This window comes from Sinocyclocheilus rhinocerous, unplaced genomic scaffold, assembly GCF_001515625.1.
Source record: "Sinocyclocheilus rhinocerous isolate Xijiao unplaced genomic scaffold, SAMN03320098_v1.1 scaffold1561, whole genome shotgun sequence".
Lineage (NCBI taxonomy): Eukaryota > Metazoa > Chordata > Actinopteri > Cypriniformes > Cyprinidae > Sinocyclocheilus > Sinocyclocheilus rhinocerous.
Genome location: NW_015652263.1, coordinates 350,658 through 373,864, shown reverse-complemented (window position 1 = coordinate 373,864; position 23,207 = coordinate 350,658). Strand labels below are relative to the sequence as shown.

The following is a 23,207-nucleotide window of genomic DNA, read 5'->3' as shown; positions in this document are numbered from 1 at the left end:
AGTATATGATGTAAGGGAATATATGGGGTCAAGGTATGGAGAATATATGCACATTTTCACAGATGCCTCAAAGGATCCAAAAACGGGTCATGTGGGCGCTGCATTTGTAATACCGAAGTTAAAAGTGAATAAGAGCAGTAGAATATCAGATTGTTTATCAGTGTTTACTGGAGAAATGTTTGCAATAATTATGGCAATAAGGTGGATTAGTGAAGTTAAAATATCCAAGGCAGTAATATGTTCAGACTCAAGTTCAGCCCTAATAAGTTTGAATCAGCAGAAGTCAGAAATAAGACAAGATATGATAATAGAGATTTTTCAAGAATTATATTCACTTAAGCAAAATAGTATAAAAGTTCAGTTTCTGTGGGTACTGGCTTATATTGGGTTGAGAGGTAATGAAGAGGCAGATAATTTAGCAAAAAAGGCCATAGAACGAGAAATAGTTGATATTCAGATTCCTCTTAGTAGGTCAGAAATTAAATCAATTATCAAAATGAATATTTGGAAATTATGGCAGCAGTATTGGGACATAGATACCAAAGGTAGGCATGTGTATCAAATACAATCAGCAGTGGATAAGGGAAGAGTATCAGGTTGGAGCAGACGGAGGAGAACATGATTACAAGGTTGCGATTGGGGCATACAAGGTTGAACAGTACAATGCATTTAATAAGTAAACATCCAACAGGGCTATGTGAGGTATGTGACGTTAATGAAACAGTTGAACACGTTATAATGTACTGTAGGAAATATACTGTTGAAAGAAATGAGTTGAAGGATGAACTAGAGAATAAGGGTGAGCGGTTTATAATTAAGAATGTATTAAATCCAGGAAGAAACATGAAATCAGTATTGTTACAGTATTTGGGAAGAACTGGGTTGAACAAGAAGGTATAAGTGTTGTTTTATTTATTTAAAAAAAATTTTTTTTTTCTTTTTCTTTTCTTTTCTTTTTCTCTCTCCTTTCAAATCCCGCTTAAGAGGGCTGAGGGAGGACGGAGGAGCTGAACACGCAGCGCCGAATGAAGCTCTATGAAGACTCTAAGCGGGTACAAGAATCAAGGGTGTTTGTGTGTGGGTTGATACGTTAATCAGGAGATTGTAGATAGAGTGTCAATGGTCCATTTGAGAGATAGGTGGCGGTAATGCACTTATAAGTGCGATCCGCCGTAAAGCAACAACAAGAAGAAGAAGACTTTAAAGAAACTCAGCATTCTAGTGCGCAAGACAGTATGCATGGTACAAACAAACAAATAATGATAATAATAATAATACATTTGAAAAATATAAAAATTAAGTTGCAATTAAAAAATATAATTACAGGCAAACCTGCATTTATCAATTATGTAGTAGTATTAATTATTGTTAATAAATACAAATATTTTTCCACTCTATCATCATATGCATCTTTTCCGAGTTTCTTGTTTTTTTGCCCCCCCCTCCCTTCACAAGCAGAGAAATCAAATGAATAAATGTGGTCACACATTTATTTCCTGCCACATGACCTTAGTTGATAATAAATATGTATGAATTGATAATAAGTGTATGAAAACAATTTTTTTTTTTTTTTACAACTGACGAACTATAAACTTGTGTCTTGTTTCAAATAACTTTTTCATTTACCAAAAATAAACACATTTTAGGCAAAATCAAGATTGTATCAGTAAATATTAGTCATTACCGATATATATTAGCATGCTGATCAGAGAGGGGAATTGTGTATTAAGTATTAATTTAGGTAAAGGATGGAAACTGGAAAGTGCTTTGAAACTAAACCTCCTTATCAGTCATTGCACGTGACTAGTCATCTGGAAACTCATCCCACCAAACACCCACCAAAACCAAATACCGGTAGTTATTTTTATAGTTATTTTGAGAAACAGATGGAAAGTTAATAGCATAAATTTGAGCAGTAGTAGTGTGTATTCAAACACAGCCTAATGAGGAAGTAAAAGAAAGCTTCAGAATAAATAACATTTTTTAATAATATTATATACAATTCAGTCATCATAAACATTTGTAAAAGCTGTAAAAATTCCTCACACACAAGTATGTTGCCATGAAAGTTCAAATAACATCTGCAGTAACAGAAATAGGTTAACATCAACACAAAGCTGAACAAAGAACGTGTAAATAAAAAACACAAGTACATCTAAATGAAAGACGAGCACAAAAAAAGAAAACATATTAACAGAGTTCTGGGTCTGTTTGTAGCTTTAACATGAAATGATATCAGGAGAGAGACATTGGATAACTGTCAGCTCAGCTGTCAGGACACTCTGCAGGAATAAAACAACCCGAGTCTCTGGGACAGTCATTATCTTCGTCTTCCTCCTCATTGCCCTTCATCGCTCCCTCTTCGTCTTCTGTAAGCCAAAGCAAAGAAAGGTTAAATCTCTCATACAAACTCCTGCTCGTTAATTTCATCTCTGCCGAACAAATCAGGGTTGCATTTGCGCAAAAACCCAAATGAAATTAATGTTAATTAAATGACAGTATGTCTTCCTGGTTATTATCCCACACTCATATCAGCCAGAGCAGCCCAGCCATCTGCCACCTGCTCACACAGTGAGCCCACATTCAAACGCCAATTAATCCTGACCTGCATTTACAGGAAAAGGCTGTTCCTGACTGCACAGAGCATTATAGATTAAATTAAAACAGATAAGGTTGTGACTTTCAGTAGTACTGGACTCGCTGTCTGACTCTAATATTTCAAAAAGGCAGAATTTAATCAAAACACAAAAATAGACGATGCAAAGATTGCGGTATCTGTGTCCTTCTTGAGGCTTGCTGACATAATGTTTCCTGAGATGGACACAGAGAAAACCAAAATATAGTTTTGCCCAAAGCTGTCAATCAAACTGCTTGTATTGATACTCACTGCTTGTGACATAGAGGCAGTCTGATGCAGCAAGCAACCTGCGTCTGTGTTCTGGATCGGTCACATTCAGCTCAATCAAATGCCTCTCTTTCAGATGTTTGAGATCATCTACTGTCTGGTAGCCATTGAGGAGTAATGAAGATGCATATTCCTGTGACAAAAGAGATTTCCAACATTAAAATGTGCAATACAGCTATAAACTATCCAGTCAAAGAGAAATTTATGGACATATATAATCAAAATTTAAGGGAAATTATCTTGCACTTGCACTAAATCATATATGTCGACTAGTGTGGATGTGAACGGGCGTTTTCAATTAATTCTCGTGTTTATTTATTTATTAACTTTTTTGTGGGATTGATATGTAGTAACAAGGGGTGAGAGTGTCAAAGTAATCAGAAGAGCTCAAATATGCCAATGACAAAAAAGCTGGCAGTATAATTTATATACTATTATAGCATTGTTTTTTTGAAATGGCTTTTATTTTATATTGATTTTATTTTTGTTGTAAGTATGTTTTTAAATGTTTTTGTAATTTTTATTAAACATTAATTATAAAGTTATTATTATTTATATTGTTTTATTAATACATTTATATACTAACATATATTACTATTATATAATTTATATTGTTATATTCATATTTTAGTACTTTAATATTTTTATTTCAGTGAGTTTACAAGGCAACGTTTCTAAAAAAAAAAGTTTTTGTTTTTCATCTATTTTAGTACTTTAACTTAAAATAATTCATTTCAGTTAATTTACAAGGCAACATTTCTAGAAATTTTTTTTTTAAAAGTTTTTGTCTAATATTTAGATTTGATTTTATTTCAGTTTTTTTCAGTTACAGAAAATATATTGTTTGTAATAGTTTTTATTTTAGTTAACAATTAAAACACTGGTGGCAGCCAATCAGTGTGAGGTGACGTTAAAATCCACAGATCGTTTTCTGGTGGATTTTGCTGGATTAAGCAGGTGGGCATGAAGGATAAGTGATGCTTCCATGTGTGTACTTGTATACACATATGTGTCCTGTCTGAGGTTATACCTCTAAATGAAGTCTCTCTAATAACTCCAGGAGTGTATTCGGTCGTGGCTTCTTGCATACTTTCACAGGTCTTATTTTTGGGGCCTCCTCCTCTTCTTCCTTCTCTTTCTCAGGCAGAACATCCACATAAATAAACTTGAAATTTCCCACTTTTTTGTTAAGCATGCCAGTCCATATGCCCATAGGTGGTTTACTTATGATGCTGATGATGTCTCCCACCTGAAAACGATTACCAACACCATTAACTTACTATTGGCAGTTAATGTTTCTCCTTTAAAATTGTGCTGATTCATTCAACTGGAAGCCATCTTGAATTTAAAAAATCACAATATTTATTTCACCTTCAGTTTTAGGGAGTCTGTATCATATGGACTGGGGACAAAGTCTGTATGTACTTTAGCTCGCCCGCAGAACTGTCCCGTGTAGGGCACTTCCTCTTCCAATTTCAGGCTGTGTCTGTTACTGGATACATCTGAATTGCTAGCCACACCACCTGAGCCAATAAATACAAAAACAAAAAGAGTATGATTACAATGTCAAATCACTTTCCACTTCAGTCGCTTGTGTGTAGATGCTTACTGGATGAGCTCTGTCCACTGTAGAGGCTTTCTAATGAGTTGCTGGTTTGGTCTGAGCTCTTCTCTGCTGGAGACCCATTCTCTGTTTCTCCCTCAGTGTCATCACCCTGCGCCAAACAAAATATCAGTCTGGATCTTCGTATGAACTATTCTACAGATTAAGTGATAGGGAGAACTGGGGTTGGTTGGTTTCAGAGGTTGATTTTGTGGGTCATAATTTCTGGGTCATAAGGTACACTCTCAAAAAAAGGTACAAAACTGTCACTGCAGCAGTACCCTTTAAAAAGGTACTAATATGCACATTTTAGGTACTAATATATAGCTTTAGGACCTTAGGGTACGGCTTTGTATTGTACATTTTTTTCTGAGAGTGTACTTAATTTTTTTCTGGGTCAAAACAGAAGTTACAAAACCGATTCAAATTTAAAGGAGTCATGAACTGAGAAATCAAAATTCCCTTGATCTTTTGACATATAAGAGGTCATTGTGTTATAAAAAACATCCTGTAAGTTTGAGAACTTTCAGAAACTTTCTCGTTAGTCTAAAAACAGCTTATATTGAATCCAATCTGCCAAAACAACAGGTTGTGGAATGTTCTACTCTGATGTAATAGTGTAGCTAAACACCGCCTCCGTAGTAGATGATCAACGCCTGCTTCTACATCACTGCCTGTTTAGCCCCGCCCACTGATTCGCGCACATAGTAGGTAAATGACAAGAGCGGAAAACGCAGGTCTACGCAGAAACCCAACGATAAGTTATAGACCGCGTCAGTAAGAACTCGAACCTTTGTTCACATCATTTTCTTTTACAAACGAGGCACAATTCAACGTTTGATTTTCAGAAAGATTGAAACTAAAAGATTTGCTGTGCCAAATATATTGAATTCGACAGTAATGTCGCACCACACAAGTGTGAGTAACACGCAGGTCTACGCAGAAACCCAACGATAAGTTATAGACCGCGTCAGTAAGAACTCGAACCTTTGTTCACATCATTTTCTTTTACAAACGAGGCCAACCAACCCCTGTACAATCTGATGAACTGCTGATATTTGGGTAATAAAGAACTTTGTTGCTTAATCAGTGTCAGTAATCAAATGAGGAACTTATATTGTGACTCACCATGTCCTCGGAGTAGGATTTGACGTGTTTCTTGGCCATCCGTTTACGCATAGTCATCGAGATGGCTTTCATCTTTTTTCCCAAACTTCCTGGTTTCTCACAGTTTTCTGCTGTTGATTCACTCTCTGCCTGTTTTATACACGCAAAAACAATATGTTTTGATAATCCTTTTGCGTATATATATAAAATCCTCCATCCGGTAGTCAGTTAGACAATTGTAATTAAAGTAGGCTGCTGGTTTTTCATTTAAGAGACAGTGAAAAATATTTTGTGAGGAAACATAGTATAACAAACATAGAAACATAATGGGGCATAAACTCTCAGATTAATAAATGTCTTATTCATGCTAATTTCTCTTACCCCAGGTGCTCCATTTTCCTCAAGTCTGGAAGGGGAGTGTTGATTTCTGAATGTGTCAAATCTTCCAAAACTGGTGGATCGCTGTGTCAGGTAAATAAAACCGACCACATTTATAAAGGATATAACAGCAAGGCACATGCAACATGTACATTACTTTGCATAAAACAAAAAAAAAAGTCATTATAGTGTCCATGTCATCAAGTTATAGAGCACTTCAGTCCATTATGTCATCGTTTTACAGTTTTCAATTTGATAAAAACACTGAATGATTCATAATCTGCTCAAAACCTGTCAGCTCTTCCACAGGAAAATGCAGATAATTATCTAAATTTAAAATATAATCTCAATCAAATAGCAAACTGTGATGTCATTAGAGCCATTCTCATGAATTTGACCTTGACAAAGCTGTTCATACTTGTTCAGTAATGCTGTGTGGTGTCAAGCTGTTTTCTTTTTGTTACTTTGTTCTTAAAAATATCAATTTCTAGGTCCATATTCAAACGTCAGATCTATTGGGATATGGCATCACTGCATGATATTATAGCCTAATATATCTACTCAAATAACACCTTCAGATTGTTACCTGCAATCTTAAGATACATTAATAAATCCTACCTTTGGTTTAAGACTTTTTGGTTTGTCTGATGCATTTGAAGCAGCCCTTTGGAGCATCGCCTTGACGTGTGTGTTCAGTTTTTCCTTAAAATGAAAGTCTAATCTGAAACTAGTGGTTTTACCTCTCAGCTCCACAAGTGTAAGAATGCAATGTCTCAGCAGAACAACCGATTACAAGAACTTCCTTAAATCACACAGGATGTGAGCCAATGCGCGTTCTGTCTATTATCAAGGCATCAGTTCTACAGGGGAAAAACACAAAATGCTTGAGTCTGCATTTTGTGGTTCACCACTTCACAGTCATTTCGAGTAACACAAATTCATAAGTGGGACTCTGTGGCATGCAGAAAAAAAAAAGAATTTCCATAGAGGTGCTTTTTACATAATTGAACCCTCCTTTCATCATATTAGTTTCATGAAGGCCCTCAGATTGTAAAATAGATGCAGGAATCTGTGCTTCCACTATGTTTTTCATATAACTTTATGATTTATGTTCGTAATTTCACATTATAGGATAAACTATAAATATACTCAAGTGAAAGCTTATTAATCAAAATTCCTTTTGTCCTTTGCCCAAATTGCAAAATCTGGTCTCTGTATAGGGGAAGTAGCTCCACTGCACGCAAGGAAGTGGACCCATGCTTTTGAAACACTTCCTGTCTACTTTCACAACTTTCAGTTAGGATTTTTTTTGCAAAACTGCACAACGACGAGTTCTATCTGACATCTGTCTTATGTACTTTGCATATGCAAAGCATGTTAGTCATGGGCTCTGTATATGACAAGAATTAAAATCCAGCCTCTATATACGTTGAAAACTAAAAGTAAGCCATAAATATGTTTATTTTACTGAACAATTTGCTCTGTGATAGTATCGAAAAACATTGTTTCACCAGCAACATTGGCTCAACCAATGACATGAGTTTGGGGGCGGGACTATTGTTTGAGCGGCAAATAGAAGATGGGGAGAGTGTTCTGGAAACTTGTTTGAAAATAATCATAATTTTGCAATTACATTTTGTGTTGCTAGAGGCACAAAAATTAAACACTTTTTTGTGTTTAATTAAATTAAAATTGTGGAATTTAATAAAAAAAAAAAAAAGGCCTAGTTAAAAATACAGATTGCTGTACAAGGCATGAACTGACCAATAGTGTCCTACAGACAATAACAGCCTAATCCAGCTGTGTGCAGTCGGCCATAGCAAAATCCAAATCCAGGATTACAGCATTATAACCTATTTCTTCAAACACTACAAGCCTTTGAAAACAAACAGCCCTTCCTAAACTTTCATGAGAGCTTCACTTTATTTGAGAGTGATACAGTGTAGTTGTTCACTCCTACTCAGTGCTAGAAAGATGATACATATGAGAATGCAGGAAACAGGAAAAGATTATCAATTTACATGACCTCCAGAAAACACTGGAGGTCATCACCCTGAAGTATGTGAAAATATCACTGGTTGGCACGACAGGACAATCTTCAAAAGTCTTGTATTGTAATAATAACATGCATTCAGTACTTGATAGGAGGTTAACAGCTTGAGTTTATAACACATGAAATAAGAAGCTTTGATAATTTGCATATTTATCAAATATTCATGCTTTGCAAAGAATAATGTGAAATAATTGTTTCTTGAGCACCAAATCAGCATATTAGAATGATTTCTCAAGAATCATGTGACACTGAAAACTGAAGTAATGGCTGCTGAAAATTGAAAACTGAAATATACTAATATAGAAAACTGTTATTTTAAACTGTAAACAAATAAATGAAGCCTTGAGAGCATAAGAGACTTCTTCCAACAACATTTAAAAAAACTTTTGAATTATAGTATATATCAAATTTTGAATGATAGTATATATCGAAAATGACTTACATTGGAGGCACAGAAATCCACACTGGTGCTAGAACGCAACACTCCTTTGGTGAAGGAGTCTCTCTTCGAGTTTCGAATGTTGATTTTATCTTCTTGACTTGGAGTTGTGGATGTAGTCCAGTCACAGATGTGAACTCGATATTCATTACAGGGAGGTAGACAGGTGTTGTTGGCTGGTACCCAGTTTAAGGCTGTTTCAGTGGGGTTACTCCAGCGATGTCTGGCGGGTGCTGTCTCTGTGACCTTTGACACCCCAGCAGTGTCACACATCATTCCTTTGGCACCTTTGATGTGAGCTTTGGAAGACACAGATAAAAATATCAATATATGTCACTGACATTACAAACAGCTTTTGATTAAAATAAAAAAAACACAAAACAAGTAACTGCTATTGCATCAGGTTTAATAGGTATATTTACATGTTGTTTCTTGTGTTGAAGTTCCTCTCTTACTGCTTTTCCTCTCTACTTTTTTCATACGTGTCCCTCTTAGCTGTGTCACATCTGCAACTGCTGTCTCAGGCTGTCAGCAGAGTAGACATAATAATTAAATGACATTGTTAAATAATACCTACATACATGCATGCATATTAAATAAAATAATTAAATAAATTAAATAATTGTTATAAATAATTACATATAATTCTAACTTATAGGAACATTAATATATAAACATAATTATAAGGATATTTTTATTTTTTAGGTTTATGATAAAAATGATTTTTTTTTTTTATTCTACACCCTTATTATGCTGACGATTGTCACGAATCCTGTCCATGGACTTCTGTCCGATTGCCACCAGAGGTCACCCTTCCGTTACATTGACTCTCACACTACACAAACTGTTGCATGTCATCCCGGACTACATATCCCAGCATCCATTGCACTGATTACACACACAGCTGCTGCCAAGTCTAGTCACTTCGTGTTGCCCTGCCTGTTTACTGATCTTCTGCCCGTCTTGGAATTCTCTCTCGTCTTGTCGTTTGGACTCTCTGTTTGCACCTCGCATGGATTATTGTTTGTCTTTTGGATTACCCGTTTGCTTTGCCCTGTTGGATTACATTCGCCGTCGATTGACCCTTGCCTGTTTCTGGATTACTCTTGTGTCTTGCCCATGATATACCTGTTTGCCATTGTTGAACCCATGCCTGTTTTATGACTACGTCTGTAAATAAAAGCCTTGCATATGGATCCTCATGTCTCATCTCGTTCGCCCCGTAACAATGATATTGATAACTCTCAACAGTGAGTCCATTGATGGAGTACTAAACTGGTGAACACATTACAGATTTAGCCGTCTCGACTGACTCTAATGCCATGTGGGCAAAGGGATTACATGGGCAGAACGTACCCCTCACCCAACCATCTGTACAGACACAATCAACCATGATACCCTGTACAGGGACAACTGTTGTTCTAGCCTCTGTGTAATAAATGACGATCAGTTTCATTCCAGCTGGCACAAAGCACCTGGGGGGACAGGGCTTGAACTCACCATGCCATTCTGTCTGCTTCTTAGCTGATCTTGGTTTGGATTACACCCCTCATAATAGACAATCTACCAAAGAAAGAATTAACATTTTAAATAGAAAAATTTATGAAAATAAATAAATAATCTAATTTATCTAATTCTACCAACATAACTCAGCTAGACACAAATGTCATGTGTTTCCGACCTGGACAGGAATCTCTTGCTGTATGTTTCTTGAAATGGTCTTTCTGTCTGCCATTGTCTGGCTTTCAGCCCTTCTTATAGCTCTCACCATATCTGAAATGTAAGCACATTTAATCTAATTATTAGGCAATTAGCAACCAAGTCACTATATAAAACATTTGCTTTTTAAAAAGTTTTTATTTTATCAAGACATTACAGAATCTCTGTTAGACAAACAAAAAGGGTAAACCAAAGTAGAGCTCAAAATAGTACATTCCGTATGAGAAAACGTATGTGGTTTTGCACCTCGTTTCCTGTTTTGCTTCTTCACGTATTTTGACGAGGGGAAATACCACATGGCAGGTGATTTTACTCTGCTTAGTCAAGGAAATGTGGCACATCCATACAGACAGGTTCAACAGCATTATTACCTTAAAATAAATGTGCACCACTATTTGAAATTCAGATTAGAGTAAGCTTATAATCTTTTCATTATCTTTTAAAAATAACAAGATTAAAATATTTGAACATTGCCATTTTATCAAAAGCTCTAAGCTAAACTACATTTAACATTAGTTAGATTGTTACATTACAAAAAATCAGATGGCTTTGTTAGAATGTATAGTTGCCATTGAAATTGACATGTCCTATGTTGTGACATACTATACACCATCTAAAACATTTAGCAATTCTTTTATAATTATTATGCATCTTTTATAAACCTAAAATAATAATAATTAATTTATAATAATTGAGATATTATAATTATAGTAATTGAGAGATTTTTACATTTAAAACTACTGTATCACACCACAGGGCCATTTAATAGGTAAAAGGATGTTTGAAATTGGTGAGAATAAGACTAAAGATATTCACTTCTCCCCTATACATTTTAACCTAAAATACTGAATGTTGATTTAAGAAGTCTTTTGAAGGTCCTCAACAGTTGTAAGAGGCTGAAGTCTAGTGCCCTATTTACAATTAAGAGCCTGCTGTTTCTTAATTAATCCCACACAGGACAGGCAAGTGCTTTAAGTAAGCTGACGACTGCACAACACTGTCCATTTACTGTCAGTGGGATTTGACGCAGACGCAGGGCCATCTGATTGGCCAATAGTAAGTGATGTTGCTTAGCTGTGTGTGTCTTGTAAATGAAATCTAGTCGGGCTTAACCTACAAATCCTCAGACCGATTTTACCTTCATTCTGATTCTTCCTCAGGAGGACTAAATCTTCCTGCATTTTGGCACTGGACCAGACAGAATTAGTGCAGACCGTATTATCTGCAGGAGAGAAATCAGTACCATTAGGGGTTTGTTCATTTATGGTTCACTAATTTTCCATGCTTTTACTTTTTCACTCTGTGAAATCTCATTTAAAGGCAAGAAAATGTAGAAAATCTGGTTTGTCCTTTCATTCATGTTCATAATGATCTGATACACACTGTACCTTTCTTTTTCATTATCTATTTACTGGTTGGCTGTCAGTCAAGATAGTTGAGCATTAAAGCATAACAAGGGTGTACAGTACTATTGCAGCTTAGTCATGTGATTCAGAAAGAATTAGTTTAGGAAAATGTATAAAATATCTCTCAAAATATCACATACCCAAAGCTTCATTTTCAGAAACAGATTTTGGTAGTGAACTGAAAGAAGATGCAAGGAAACATTTAAAGAAAGTACAAACATTCACAGAGAGTACATTTTGCATTCTCTGTCGGTGTGAAAGCCTCAAAAGTTCAACATTTTTCTCTTTGTTCACTAAAAACACAGATTGGACTCACCTTTGTTTCTTTTTTGAGTTGATTTGTGAAATTTCCTGTAAACAAATACAGTATGAGGCAGTTTGGTCATTTTATCTAGAAACTTTAACATGCAGAGTCATGTGTTGTTGTATATATTTATTTGAAATTGTGAAATTATGTGAAACGTGTTCTCAAGATTTCGCAGGCCTGTCATTTCAGGTTTCTCTCTCATAGGCAGGCCTCAGATAGACCTTAATATATTTCCATATGGTTACAGCACAATCTATTAGCAGCAGCTTTCATTTAATGGTAGCTCATCATGTCCACAGCAGTGTTATAGCGTGCGGCCAGATGGCCGATACATTTCCCATGACAGTGCAGTATACGGATTCAACATTCCAGCAGTCATTTCTATAGTTACCATGGAGATGGAACGGCCCGCACTTCTCCATTTGGTGGCGTCGTCTGAGAGAACAGCTGGGCTGCAGGACCTGCTGGGGATGGTGTACACTTGAGCCTCACAGGACTCCTGCACGGCCTCGTACAGGCTGTCCATAGAGCCCTCCTACAAAACAACATCATGTCGGTCACAACCCACGCTGCTAATAATGTAAAGTAAAATGTATGTAAGACTCACTAAATATCTGATTTATTACGAGGGTCTTCAATCCCCCCGACGGACCTTGTTACAAACATGATTATTATAGTTAACTAACACTAAAATCTTAAAAGAATTTGTTACTAGAAATAAAATAAACTGAAATAAAAAATCTAAAAGTATTAAATGAAATATAAAAATAATCCTAATATCCTATATAATAATAATAATCCTAAAAATAATCCTAATAAAGCTAATAAAATGACAAAAACAGAACAAAATTACTAAAACTTTAAAATTTCATTTTCATTTAGTTTATCTTACTGTATTAAAGTTTGTTACTAGAAATAAAATAAACTGAAATAAAAAATCTAAAAGTATTAAATGAAATATAAAAATAATACATTTAAAAGCTAATAAAATGACAAAAACAGAACAAAATTACTAAAACTTTAAAATTTCATTTTCATTTAGTTTATCTTACTGTATTTAAATAAAACTGAAATAAAAATAAACTATATGACAAAAAACAACAAAATTATTAAAACTTTAACTAAAATGAACATAAACAGAAAATCTAAAAATAAAAAAACGTTCAAAATATTCGATACAAAAAAGATAATAAAATAACCCTGTTTGTACCTTGTATAAAATTAAGTGTTGCATTTTAAGCCTGGCATTTTAAACAGGCATATAGTATAATAATAATTTAAAATAATTAATAATCAACATTAAAATAATTGTTGATATACAGTGTCATACGCAAGTGCATTTAAAATTAACTTTCTAAAATGTATTATGGGTGTAACAGTAGAGCATTTAGCTTAATTTAAGCTTCTTAACTTTAGCTTTGGTTGAAACTAAGTTCATAATGTAGTTTTGTCTAAAGCAAATCATCTCTTTTTTTTAAACAAAAATTAGTCAGAAATCAAACAATTAATGTAGTACAACCACCGATCCACTAGGGGTCACAGACCACCTGTTTAAGACCCTGATTTATTACACAGTGTTTATAGTGCATTTGAGCGCAAATCCATTTGTGCAAAAGATGACACAAATAACCAGAAGCGTTAGTTTGCTTACAGAAGATCAGACCAGCGTGAATTCAGTGAAGCGAGACCACCATTAATCATAAACTGCACAAAACAACACAGCATCTGGCAGAGAAACTCAGTTCAATCTACACATTTCACCAATGTGTTTTGTTTTTATAAAGTAAAATAATAATAATAATTTAATTTAATTAAATATTGTGAAGGTAAGATAAATAAAATGTATCTTTAATGCAAGGGCTACACATGTAAGCCATAATAAACTAATAACTTGACTTCTTAACCAAAAGAAAGCACAATAAAAGGCCCTCCTGAGCAGCTAAAGCTTGGTTCCTGATCTTCATGCACTGTCACATGTTGCCTTCACATCCTCCAGGAGGTCACGTTTCATTCATCCACACACTGTCAGTCTACAAACCACAGAGCAGAAAAGGTGAATCACTTACCAGAGAAAAGCAGAAGAGATTCATTCTGGAAAGTATGGTTTCTTTCCAGTGCCCACAGCACAGGATGAACAATGGGACGAGCCAGAGGCAGACACAGAGCAGAGTGCTTAGTGTTCCAGGCTGCCTACTGCTCACAGATTAATACTGAATGACATCCTTCCTCTAATCCAATAGATGTGGAGGACCATTACCACTCCAGGCAGCCCCTCAATCAACTGCTGAGCTTGTTAATGCTGATGTTGTTTACTTACCAGTGAACTGGGTTGAGAGCATTTGTTTGCACTATGACAGTCACCACAACAGCCGTTTGCGTAATTTACTGTAAACGCCAGTCACTGGACTCATTTAAAAATGTGGTACATAGGTATGTAAAAGGTTTTTTTTATATATATTTGCAAATTTTTGGATGCATCACTTACTCCAGACAACTGAAACAAAAACAAACAAACAAAAAAATATATATTTTTAAATATTTTATTTAGCCATATTTTCTCTAAAAAGTACATTAAATTTAGACTGAAAACAAACAAATTTTATTGGAACAAAACACCTGCAGTCTCTACACAAGGAGCTTATTTCATGCTGGTGACATAGAAATATACTTGAATATGGCAGTGAGAAATATTTTATTAACCGAGCACCATGTTCTGACTCCATCCACAGGGAAAGGGAAATGAAGGTGACATTAAAGCACAGCCCTTAGGAGAATTCATCATTCAAGTACCTTCAAAAAGCTTGACTGCACTGTAAAATACATTAGGTAACCTAAAATATACTTCATGTGGAACCATCTGAACTAACTTTAGCTCAAAAATGGTATTTAATACGACTGAATCATCCTCACTACATAAGGTTACACCATCGAAAGAACTGTAAAGCTCAGGTCACACAGAAATTTCCCCTTAAGTGCAGTTTCACTTTCTACATGCTACTCAAGGAGTGTGGAATGACATTTTGTAATAAGAACTTTATTCACTTATGCAAAGCTTTTTTCTTCCATTCTCAGCTAGAGGAAATCTGCCCTGCTGAGGATGCGCTGTCTTGGCATGTGACACTACCTGCTAGCACAGCTAGTGTTTCTTAGCCAAAGTGCATGTGATGTCTTGTCAACAGTCCTTAAGTCGCTTATATCTGGAATTGTCTTGAAATAGACCCAGAGGATTATGGTGCACAACGTAGCGTTTCAGACCTCAGGACAGAAGGTGAATCTGCTTCAAGAATGTCTAAGCTGGTGCAGAAAATAGGTCAATATGAAACCAAGGTGTTCATGGTTTCCCTCTGACTGTGCACGCAGATGAATGTGAAGGTCGTCAGACATTTGATTTGCTTCAGTGATAATCTGCTTGTTTTGATTTTTGGAAGTTTGCCCAATTATGCAATCGGTTCATTTCTTTTATGTTGCAATGAAAAGGGCAGTTTGAGGTGATGGCTGGTCTGGCACTAGCACAACTAATGCACTCAAATAATTAATGTGCCCTCGTGAATTTAATGATAAGTTCTGCATGTTTACAAATGCATATTCTGAGGTAATTCAAGTAGCAGATTCTATTGTAAAGTCAACAAGAAATCAAAATGAAGCAAATGTGAATCAAAAATGAATTTAATTTCTTAATGCACGTTCCTGGTCTTATTATGCATAATCCATTGTGCAATCCATTAGTGGTGTTATTCCAAATTAATATATGCAATTGTTGCTATTGCAATCTTTATTATATATAAAATTGATCTTCCTCTTAAATGACTTCCCTTTATGTTGACATCATTTATTGCCAAATAGGTATTTAGGTATCATTTTAAAAAATGTTTGGTGGGTAACACCCACTTTTCACTGTCCAATCAGCTTGCAATAGATACAATTAAGCCTCATCCAACATTTTTTCCTCATTTAGTGTCAAATTACACTCCAATTGCAGAACTAAAATGGGTTGCAAACTGGAATTCACTTTGACCGTGGCCAATCCAAGATGACAAGGCCTTTTTCTACAACCTCAGCTCAGTTAAAGTTTAATCCATCACTGTTATGTGTCCTGTTCCCCCTCTTTTCTTCCTCTTTCTTGACAAATCTTGGAAATCTCACTCTCCCTTAATCAGCGAAAGAGCTCAGATTCTCAGAAACGACAGCTCATTCACTCGCTCATTTCTTAGAACTTGTAAATTGACAAAAATGCCATGTCAATTCAACACACCGAGGCCTCCGGCTCTTAATCTTTTGCTGTCCATTAAAGAACATGACAAGATAAATTGCTGTGCCGGTCGCTGTGTGAAAGAAGGTGCGCAGGTTCCCAGCTGGTTATTTTTAAAGGAAGAAAATCCTCAAATCTCTTTAATAACAAACCCTGCAGTCATGGAAATGGAAATAAAGACGGGAGGATTAATTCACGTCTGTCCCACATTTCCTTGTTTGAATTAACATTATTAGAAGCAGCCCAGATTTTTTTGTGTAAAGGTATTTTTAAAATAATGTGTATATGCATGTATAGAAGACTGCAATTTAAATTAAAAAAATTATAATCACAGTTAGTATTATTATGCATAATATAATGAGAACAACAGTTATCTGTGCGAAAGTTACTTTTGTCATAATACACAGACTGAACAATAAACTTGTTGACTAAAACTTGTGATTGGTTGAAGTGTACAGAGCATCTCATCATCTCTAATGGAGTTAAGCTTGTATGGAAACATGCAAGTAATTATGTTTTAAATCACCTTTAATCAACATTCGATATGCATTTTTTTGCATTTCGTGAGCGATATTAATGCCTGGACTGCATGTTTAGCTTCCAGTCTTCTCATCTGTTAAAAGCAGCAGTTAATCCAGACGCATATGGCATCATAACATCTCTCTTGAATGACCTACATTCCTCTGATACTGAACACACCCATACACAGCATTTTACTGAGCAACATTTAATTCATAAATCAAATCATACAGAGCTGGGACAGAAACCAAGCTTATTAGACATTCCTTTAAGCAGTGCTATGTAAAGCAAACCATGTTGATTCAGATGGGAAAAGGTCATTAGAGAAATGAAACACCTAGAGTAACCCAGGGATATTTTTTGTGCTACGCTATTACAGTGAACATTAGTGACTGATTCGATGACTTGATGACGTTGAGCGATCAGTCACACAGATCAGAAGTGCAGCAGTAGACGTTCACTCCAGGAACACAGAACTCCTCACATGTCCGGCTGAACACAGTGGCTATGGTTTAGAGCATAACGAGAAAACAGCTCAATATCCTATCTAAACTTCTATAATACAGACCTTTAATAAAGAAATTACATTCTCCTTTTTTAATCACCAACCGAGGGGTAATAAATATGAATCTGTTACTAAGGTTATTTTTGTTAACAAAAACTAAAACTGAAACCAAAATTGAAATAAAATAAACATTAACTAAAATATATCAAATATTTTTTTAAATGTATTTTATTTAAGCTAGTTACCAAGGCAACATTTGTCAGTTTTGTTTAGTTTAAGTTGAAGAGCTAAAATTACAACTAAATAAACTAAAACTATATAGACATTAAAAAAAAATACTAATAAAAATGACAAAAAATGCTAAAAAAGTACAAAATAGAATCAAATTCAAAATATTAACAAAAGGTAGTATATCATGATACAAAGATGGCATTGGATGTTAATGACTATTGAAAATTGAGTAAATAAATAATTGTAATATTAATTGCTTACCTGTTGAAACTGTTTTGCAGAAGTTGCTTGAGGCTGGGCATTGAGTTGGGGTCTTGCAGTCCCCATCCACACAGGTGTAGCATGTCAGCGAGTGCACTATTACATATTAGACAGATAGATAGCAATGGTGAAAGTATCTGCACTTCATCAGAGCATTTTGAAAAACTTTTAACTACATTCCAAAGCGTAATATTTGACAATTTACTCCACTACATTTCATAAAAACATATTCTTTCCTCTGAGACATGATAGCAATATCCGGTTCATGAACAAATCTTTAGTTTGAATCTATTCTTTTCAATTAATCAGTTGAACCAATTCACAAATTGCATTGAAATGATTTATTTGTGAATTTGTATGATTCAGTAAGCTCTAACCCATTTTGAGCAGGAAGATAAAGGATGGATGAATGGATAGATAGATGGAAAGAGAAAAGCTTTTGTCTTACCTGAGGCACTGCAGAGAAGCACCACAATAAGAGCACACACTAGCGTCTTCATGATGGAAGCTGGTCTGGTCATGCAGAGGAACATGTTTCTTTATATACATCGGTTACACCTTTTACTGAAAATACATTCTTCCTAAAGCATATCAGTAATGCTGCATGACAGGTTTCATGTAACTAGATATAGATGTCAGCTTCTTGGACAAGGAAGTAAAATGATTTTTCGGTAATTCTCTTCTTAGCTTAATGTCTGTCCTTAGCTTGTGAATTGTTTTAGCCAAGATGCAAGATCTGAGAACTTCTATGAAGTCTGTAACTCCACAATGTCTTTTCCTAATCTTTCACTTATTTTTTCTTAATCTTTTCACTTATTTACCCATAATTTCTCTGATTTCTCTAACTCTGATAAGTTGGCTATTTTAATATTGAGATCACTATCTATTTTCCGGCACTAGCAGATACTACCACAATGCATTATATCCGTAGGAAGGACATACTTCCCCAAATATCACAATTATTGTACTTCTATTTTATAATATATTTCTTTAATAATTGAAACCATAAACCACACTATCCTATGAGATGGGCATCTAAAGTGCAGAGCTCTTAAATTCAAATTCCTCCTGCATTACTAAGCCTGTCAGGTACCATAGAAAACATCCAATTAATCTGCACACCAACAATCCTCTGGTGTTCCACTGAGATCTGTACTTGGACCACTTCTCATTCTATACTAAATCACTCAGTTATTTCATAACCTCTCATGGCCTCTTACCTCTTATTAAAAATGCAAATCTCATCTCAAAGTTAAAATTACAGGCCAGCTGGCAAAATGATCTCTAATAGCATGCACCTCAGGGCCGTGAAGCCAAGTGAATTCAATGCTTATTAGAGCTGGGGCACGGACAGGCCTTATGGGTAATCTGTCTAAAGATTAGTCTTTTATTGTTTTTAGGCTCTGGCATTTCCATAGAAGTTTGAGACTAGTTATTGCTTTGAGGACAGATATTAGGGGACTGTCAATGTTCAGCTCTCATGACTAAGGTTACATTTCCAAAATATGATGGATATCCTCTTGAGAATCAGACAAGTAAAGTTTATTACAGCTTTACATAACATTGTCACTAAGGTGTCAAATTAACAGCTTTGTTAAAACAAGTACAAATGTTTAATTATCATTCTGATATCACTGCAGATGAGGCATCTGAGAAAAAAATGTTTTTCAGTAAATGCTGTAACACAGTGGTCGCCACCCCGTCGATCGCGATCGACTGGTAGATAGATCTTTATCACTGTCCCAGTATATCCCGAGAAAAAAAAAAGTAAAATAAGTACAAAAATGCATTACATTTATGGGGTTATATTAATGTATCACTGAAGGGAACTGTCTTGAGAAAAGTTTCGACGGCAATGGCATTTTCCGTATAAAGCGCAACTCTGCGAAATCAAATCAAAAACAACTGCCCGTGCAGATCGTGATTAAAATGCAGTGGTTGCCTCTAATTTCAAATGGCTAGATATTTTTGTTTAAAGCCAGTTTGTTTGTTATAAAGCAAATAGCCAATAAATAAATTTGCTTAAAAATCGGTATCAGAATCCAATTTGCTAGTTAAAAAAGAAAAGAAAATCTGAATTCTGAATCAGCTATGATCGGCGCATCACTAATTAAAATACTAAGTAAAAGGCCTCAAATTTGAAGTACAATCTGGGATGTCTTTTTCTATCAATTCTTCAATAGGTAGATCTTGTCTTTCATAAAGGCCGAGGTCAGGGATCTTGGGCCTAAAAAGGTTGGTGACCACTGCTGTAACATGTAGATGTAAACACAAGAGACACAGACAGCAGGGGGCAACAAAGATCAGAAATAATTAGATGGCAAGCATTCAGCAAATAGCCTTCATATTCATAAAGAAAAAGAAAGATAATAACAATACTGGAACATATATGATTAGTGTTTAATAAACTAATAATATACTAATATTAATATTTTATTAAATTATGTTATTTACATATTAATTACATGTATCATTTCATATAAGCAGTAAAATTCATGAAGTGCACTTTAAAAAATCAGACATGTTTTAATAAATCAAGAATGTTGTTTGAAACTATTTCAGTTTAATATACAAACTTAGCATATTATATGAAAATAATTAATAATACTTAAGATAATTAGAGCTTTGGAAGAAGAACATTAGCATTCCTCAGCCTAAACATCCATCTATCGTTCTCTCTCTTTAGTCATCCATCCATCCATCCATCTATTTATTCATAAATCACTCAACCATAGCCTACATCTATCGATCCATTAATTCATTTTTTAATAAAAGCAATTTATTGGAAAGCTTACAGTTCTTTAGTATACCACTCAACAAAATGAAATCTTGGACTTCTAATGTAATTTTTCGATGCATTAAATGAATTACTAAAAGTTCCATTTAGTAAGTAATTGATTCCTGTGTAAATAATCACTTCAATAAAATGTTTTGGGATTCATTTAGCCTCTAAGCATAAAGGTGACTTATCACGACTTGTGATTTAGGGTTGCCAGTTCATACGAGCTTTAGAACTCTCTGAACTTTAGAATAGCACATTTTACAAACTTCCTAGCAGTACATCGGCTCCAAGCACAGGCAGTATGTTCTGAAAGCTGAGTAGAAGCAAAGTTGAGTGTTTTATGGTTTTGAACTAAGCGTTGACCATATGACTTCTGAAGGTAAACTTGCTACTCTGCAGTGACGTCTCATAATTCCTTCACCTGTGCCAATGACGTCCAAAGGAAGACGTCTGGAACAGAACAGTCTGTCTTGAAACAAAACACTAAAACAAGCACAGTATGAAATTTTTATCTAAGTTTAATCAGATTTTTTAAACGCTAATAGATTTGCAGTTTAGTATAATAGCCTACTTAAGAAGAGCAATAATAGGCTACTTAATAATACTTAATAAATACTTAACAGCTTGATTTATTAACCCCTTTCACATTTCCATAGTTCTCAGAAACAGAAGATATCATAATTGTGAAACTTCTTTAGTGGTGAACTGAAACTACAACAAATGCATGTTTGTGTGTGTGTGTGTGTGTGTGTGTGTGTGTGTGTGATTTGCCCCATTGGCAAAAGAAATAGCATTTCTATGAATTTGCAAAAGAGGAAAAAATATTGAGAGATAGTCACTAGTCAAAAGAGAGGAAGATGTCAAATTTGTCGTCACTCCCTCAGCTGTTGTATTAGAGACACTCACGCAGCAGCGTTAAAACACAAAGCAGTTATAAATGTACATTAAAAAGTTAAAAATGAAAATATAAATAGTTTTTCTAGATTTACGATGTTAATAACTGTGGAAACCATCCTTAAAAGCACTTCATGGAAACAGCCATAAATTAGCAAGCACCACTATGTGTCACTACAGACTGCAGTACCGCCGACAGCCAGCATATGCTGCCCTTGAGCCAATCAGTTGTGTGAGTGCTTCACTTTTTTTGTTTGCATTTCACAGCCGAATTAATAAAATCTCTTCAGAATGCAGTTGGCCAAAATAATCTACAATTCTCATTTGAACAACCCAACACATCGCTTTGCCAGTACATCTCTGAAATAAATGACACCATTTGCAAGCAGTCTGATCTCGCTGCTTAAAAAAGTCATTCTCTCTTCCAAAGCGCAATGACTGGACTGGATAGCAAAAAGCTTCAGATTTCCCATCTCCCTCAGTAAATTGCAGAAACAGAGTGTCCTCCATTAGGCGCCATAAATCTGAGTTGATGTGACAAAGGGTAATGAAGCAGCTTTCTAATCGGCCTGCCCACAGCCCTTCATGTCACACTGCAGACAAGCCTGGGCCAAATGCAGGAATGGATGTGGTTAACAGATTATCGAGCAAAGCTAAACCCACAAACGTTTATTTAGAGCCAGAAAATGGCAGCATGTATGTCAATAATGGTATACGTGAGGGATGGCTTGGCTAAATGCAGTTGAAAGTTGGTAGCATTTACAGAAATCAATAATACAGCACCAGACAAGTTTAATGAAAGAAGATGATAATGATCCTGTTTATCCTCAAGCTAAACCAGAACCTCTCTGAAAAAGAACAACGAGTCCATTTCCAAATGCTGTTTTATTGTATAAGTGGCTCTGTTTCACAAGAACAAGAACTTCCTATAAACTTGAAGCCGTGGGAGTCGAGCTTTAGCCTCTCAGGATGGTGTGTGGAACACACTGCAGCAGGATGACCTTAAACTCTGGATAAATGCAGTTGAAAGTTGGTAGCATTTACAGAAATCAATAATGTAGCACCAGACAAGTTTAATGAAGGAAGACGGTAAAGATAATGTTTTTCCTCAAGCTAAACCAAAACCTCTCTGAAAAAGAACAACGAGTTCATTTCAAAATGCTGTTTTATTGTTATAAGTGGCTCTGTTTCATAAGAACAAGAACTTCCTATAAACTTAAGGCCGTGGGAGTCGTGCTTTAGCCTCTTAGGACGGTGTGTGGAACACACTGCAGCAGGATGACATTAAACTCTGGACTTGTCCCATACAGTACATGTGTTCCTCTTGTCCTTGTCTCTGAATTGGAACAGAGCTTACTACAGCGAGACCTGGCTGGCGCTTTATCACACAAACCTTTGGTATACCTAATCAAATAACCAGCCGGGCGTGAAACCATATTCCACTCTGTTCACGTAGCCTTGCGATGAGTGCCTTGCAGAATCAAACAGGACACAGGATTAAGTGATGGAGTCGGAGTCTTCCAGAGGGCCTTGTGCTACAGCGATTAGGACAGAGGTATTAGCGTGATTGTGGGCGGTGCAATACATAAAGAATGGGGAAAGAAGTGCAAAGTAGCTCTCCATGACCCATCAGGTGCTCATCTGTAGAAATATTGCCTAGTGGTGTAGTTTTTATAAAATAACAATGATGAGAGCTTTTATTTACATCAAATTTCACACCTGAAAGTAGTGAAGCAACTGGATTTGGTCAAAGAAGGAAATAATGTTGATAGAAAAGATTTAAATGATTAAGGAAAAATGTTTGTTAGATGAATGCACTTTATCAAATCTCCTTTTTTAAAAGTTGCAT

The 23,207-nt window shown here is 35.4% G+C and overlaps 2 protein-coding genes across 3 annotated transcripts; both read right to left on the bottom strand.

Annotated features, from left to right (window-relative positions):
• Window positions 1-1,963: 1,963 nt before the first annotated feature.
• Window positions 1,964-14,082, bottom strand: LOC107714174 (SAM domain-containing protein SAMSN-1-like). Of its 2 annotated transcripts, none has more exons than XM_016519927.1 (16): window positions 13,984-14,082; window positions 12,309-12,452; window positions 11,927-11,961; window positions 11,751-11,788; window positions 11,343-11,426; window positions 10,167-10,258; window positions 9,986-10,048; window positions 8,908-9,010; window positions 8,489-8,784; window positions 5,997-6,077; window positions 5,637-5,765; window positions 4,515-4,620; window positions 4,277-4,434; window positions 3,936-4,154; window positions 2,888-3,038; window positions 1,964-2,369 (listed from the first exon to the last, which is right to left on the bottom strand). In XM_016519927.1, the coding sequence occupies exons 1-16, from the start codon at window positions 14,005-14,007 to the stop codon at window positions 2,266-2,268; spliced, it is 1,827 nt and encodes a 608-aa protein (XP_016375413.1). In that variant the 5' UTR covers window positions 14,008-14,082; the 3' UTR covers window positions 1,964-2,265. The 2 variants fall into 2 exon arrangements, with proteins under 2 accessions (XP_016375413.1, XP_016375414.1); XM_016519928.1 differs by having other exon boundaries at window positions 8,941-9,010.
• Window positions 14,083-16,925: 2,843 nt separating this feature from the next.
• Window positions 16,926-18,215, bottom strand: LOC107714177 (lymphocyte antigen 6D). The gene is made up of 3 exons (XM_016519932.1): window positions 18,131-18,215; window positions 17,683-17,778; window positions 16,926-17,190 (listed from the first exon to the last, which is right to left on the bottom strand). Exons 1-3 carry the CDS (start codon window positions 18,213-18,215, stop codon window positions 17,108-17,110), a joined length of 264 nt encoding a protein of 87 aa, XP_016375418.1. The 3' UTR covers window positions 16,926-17,107.
• Window positions 18,216-23,207: the final 4,992 nt, after the last annotated feature.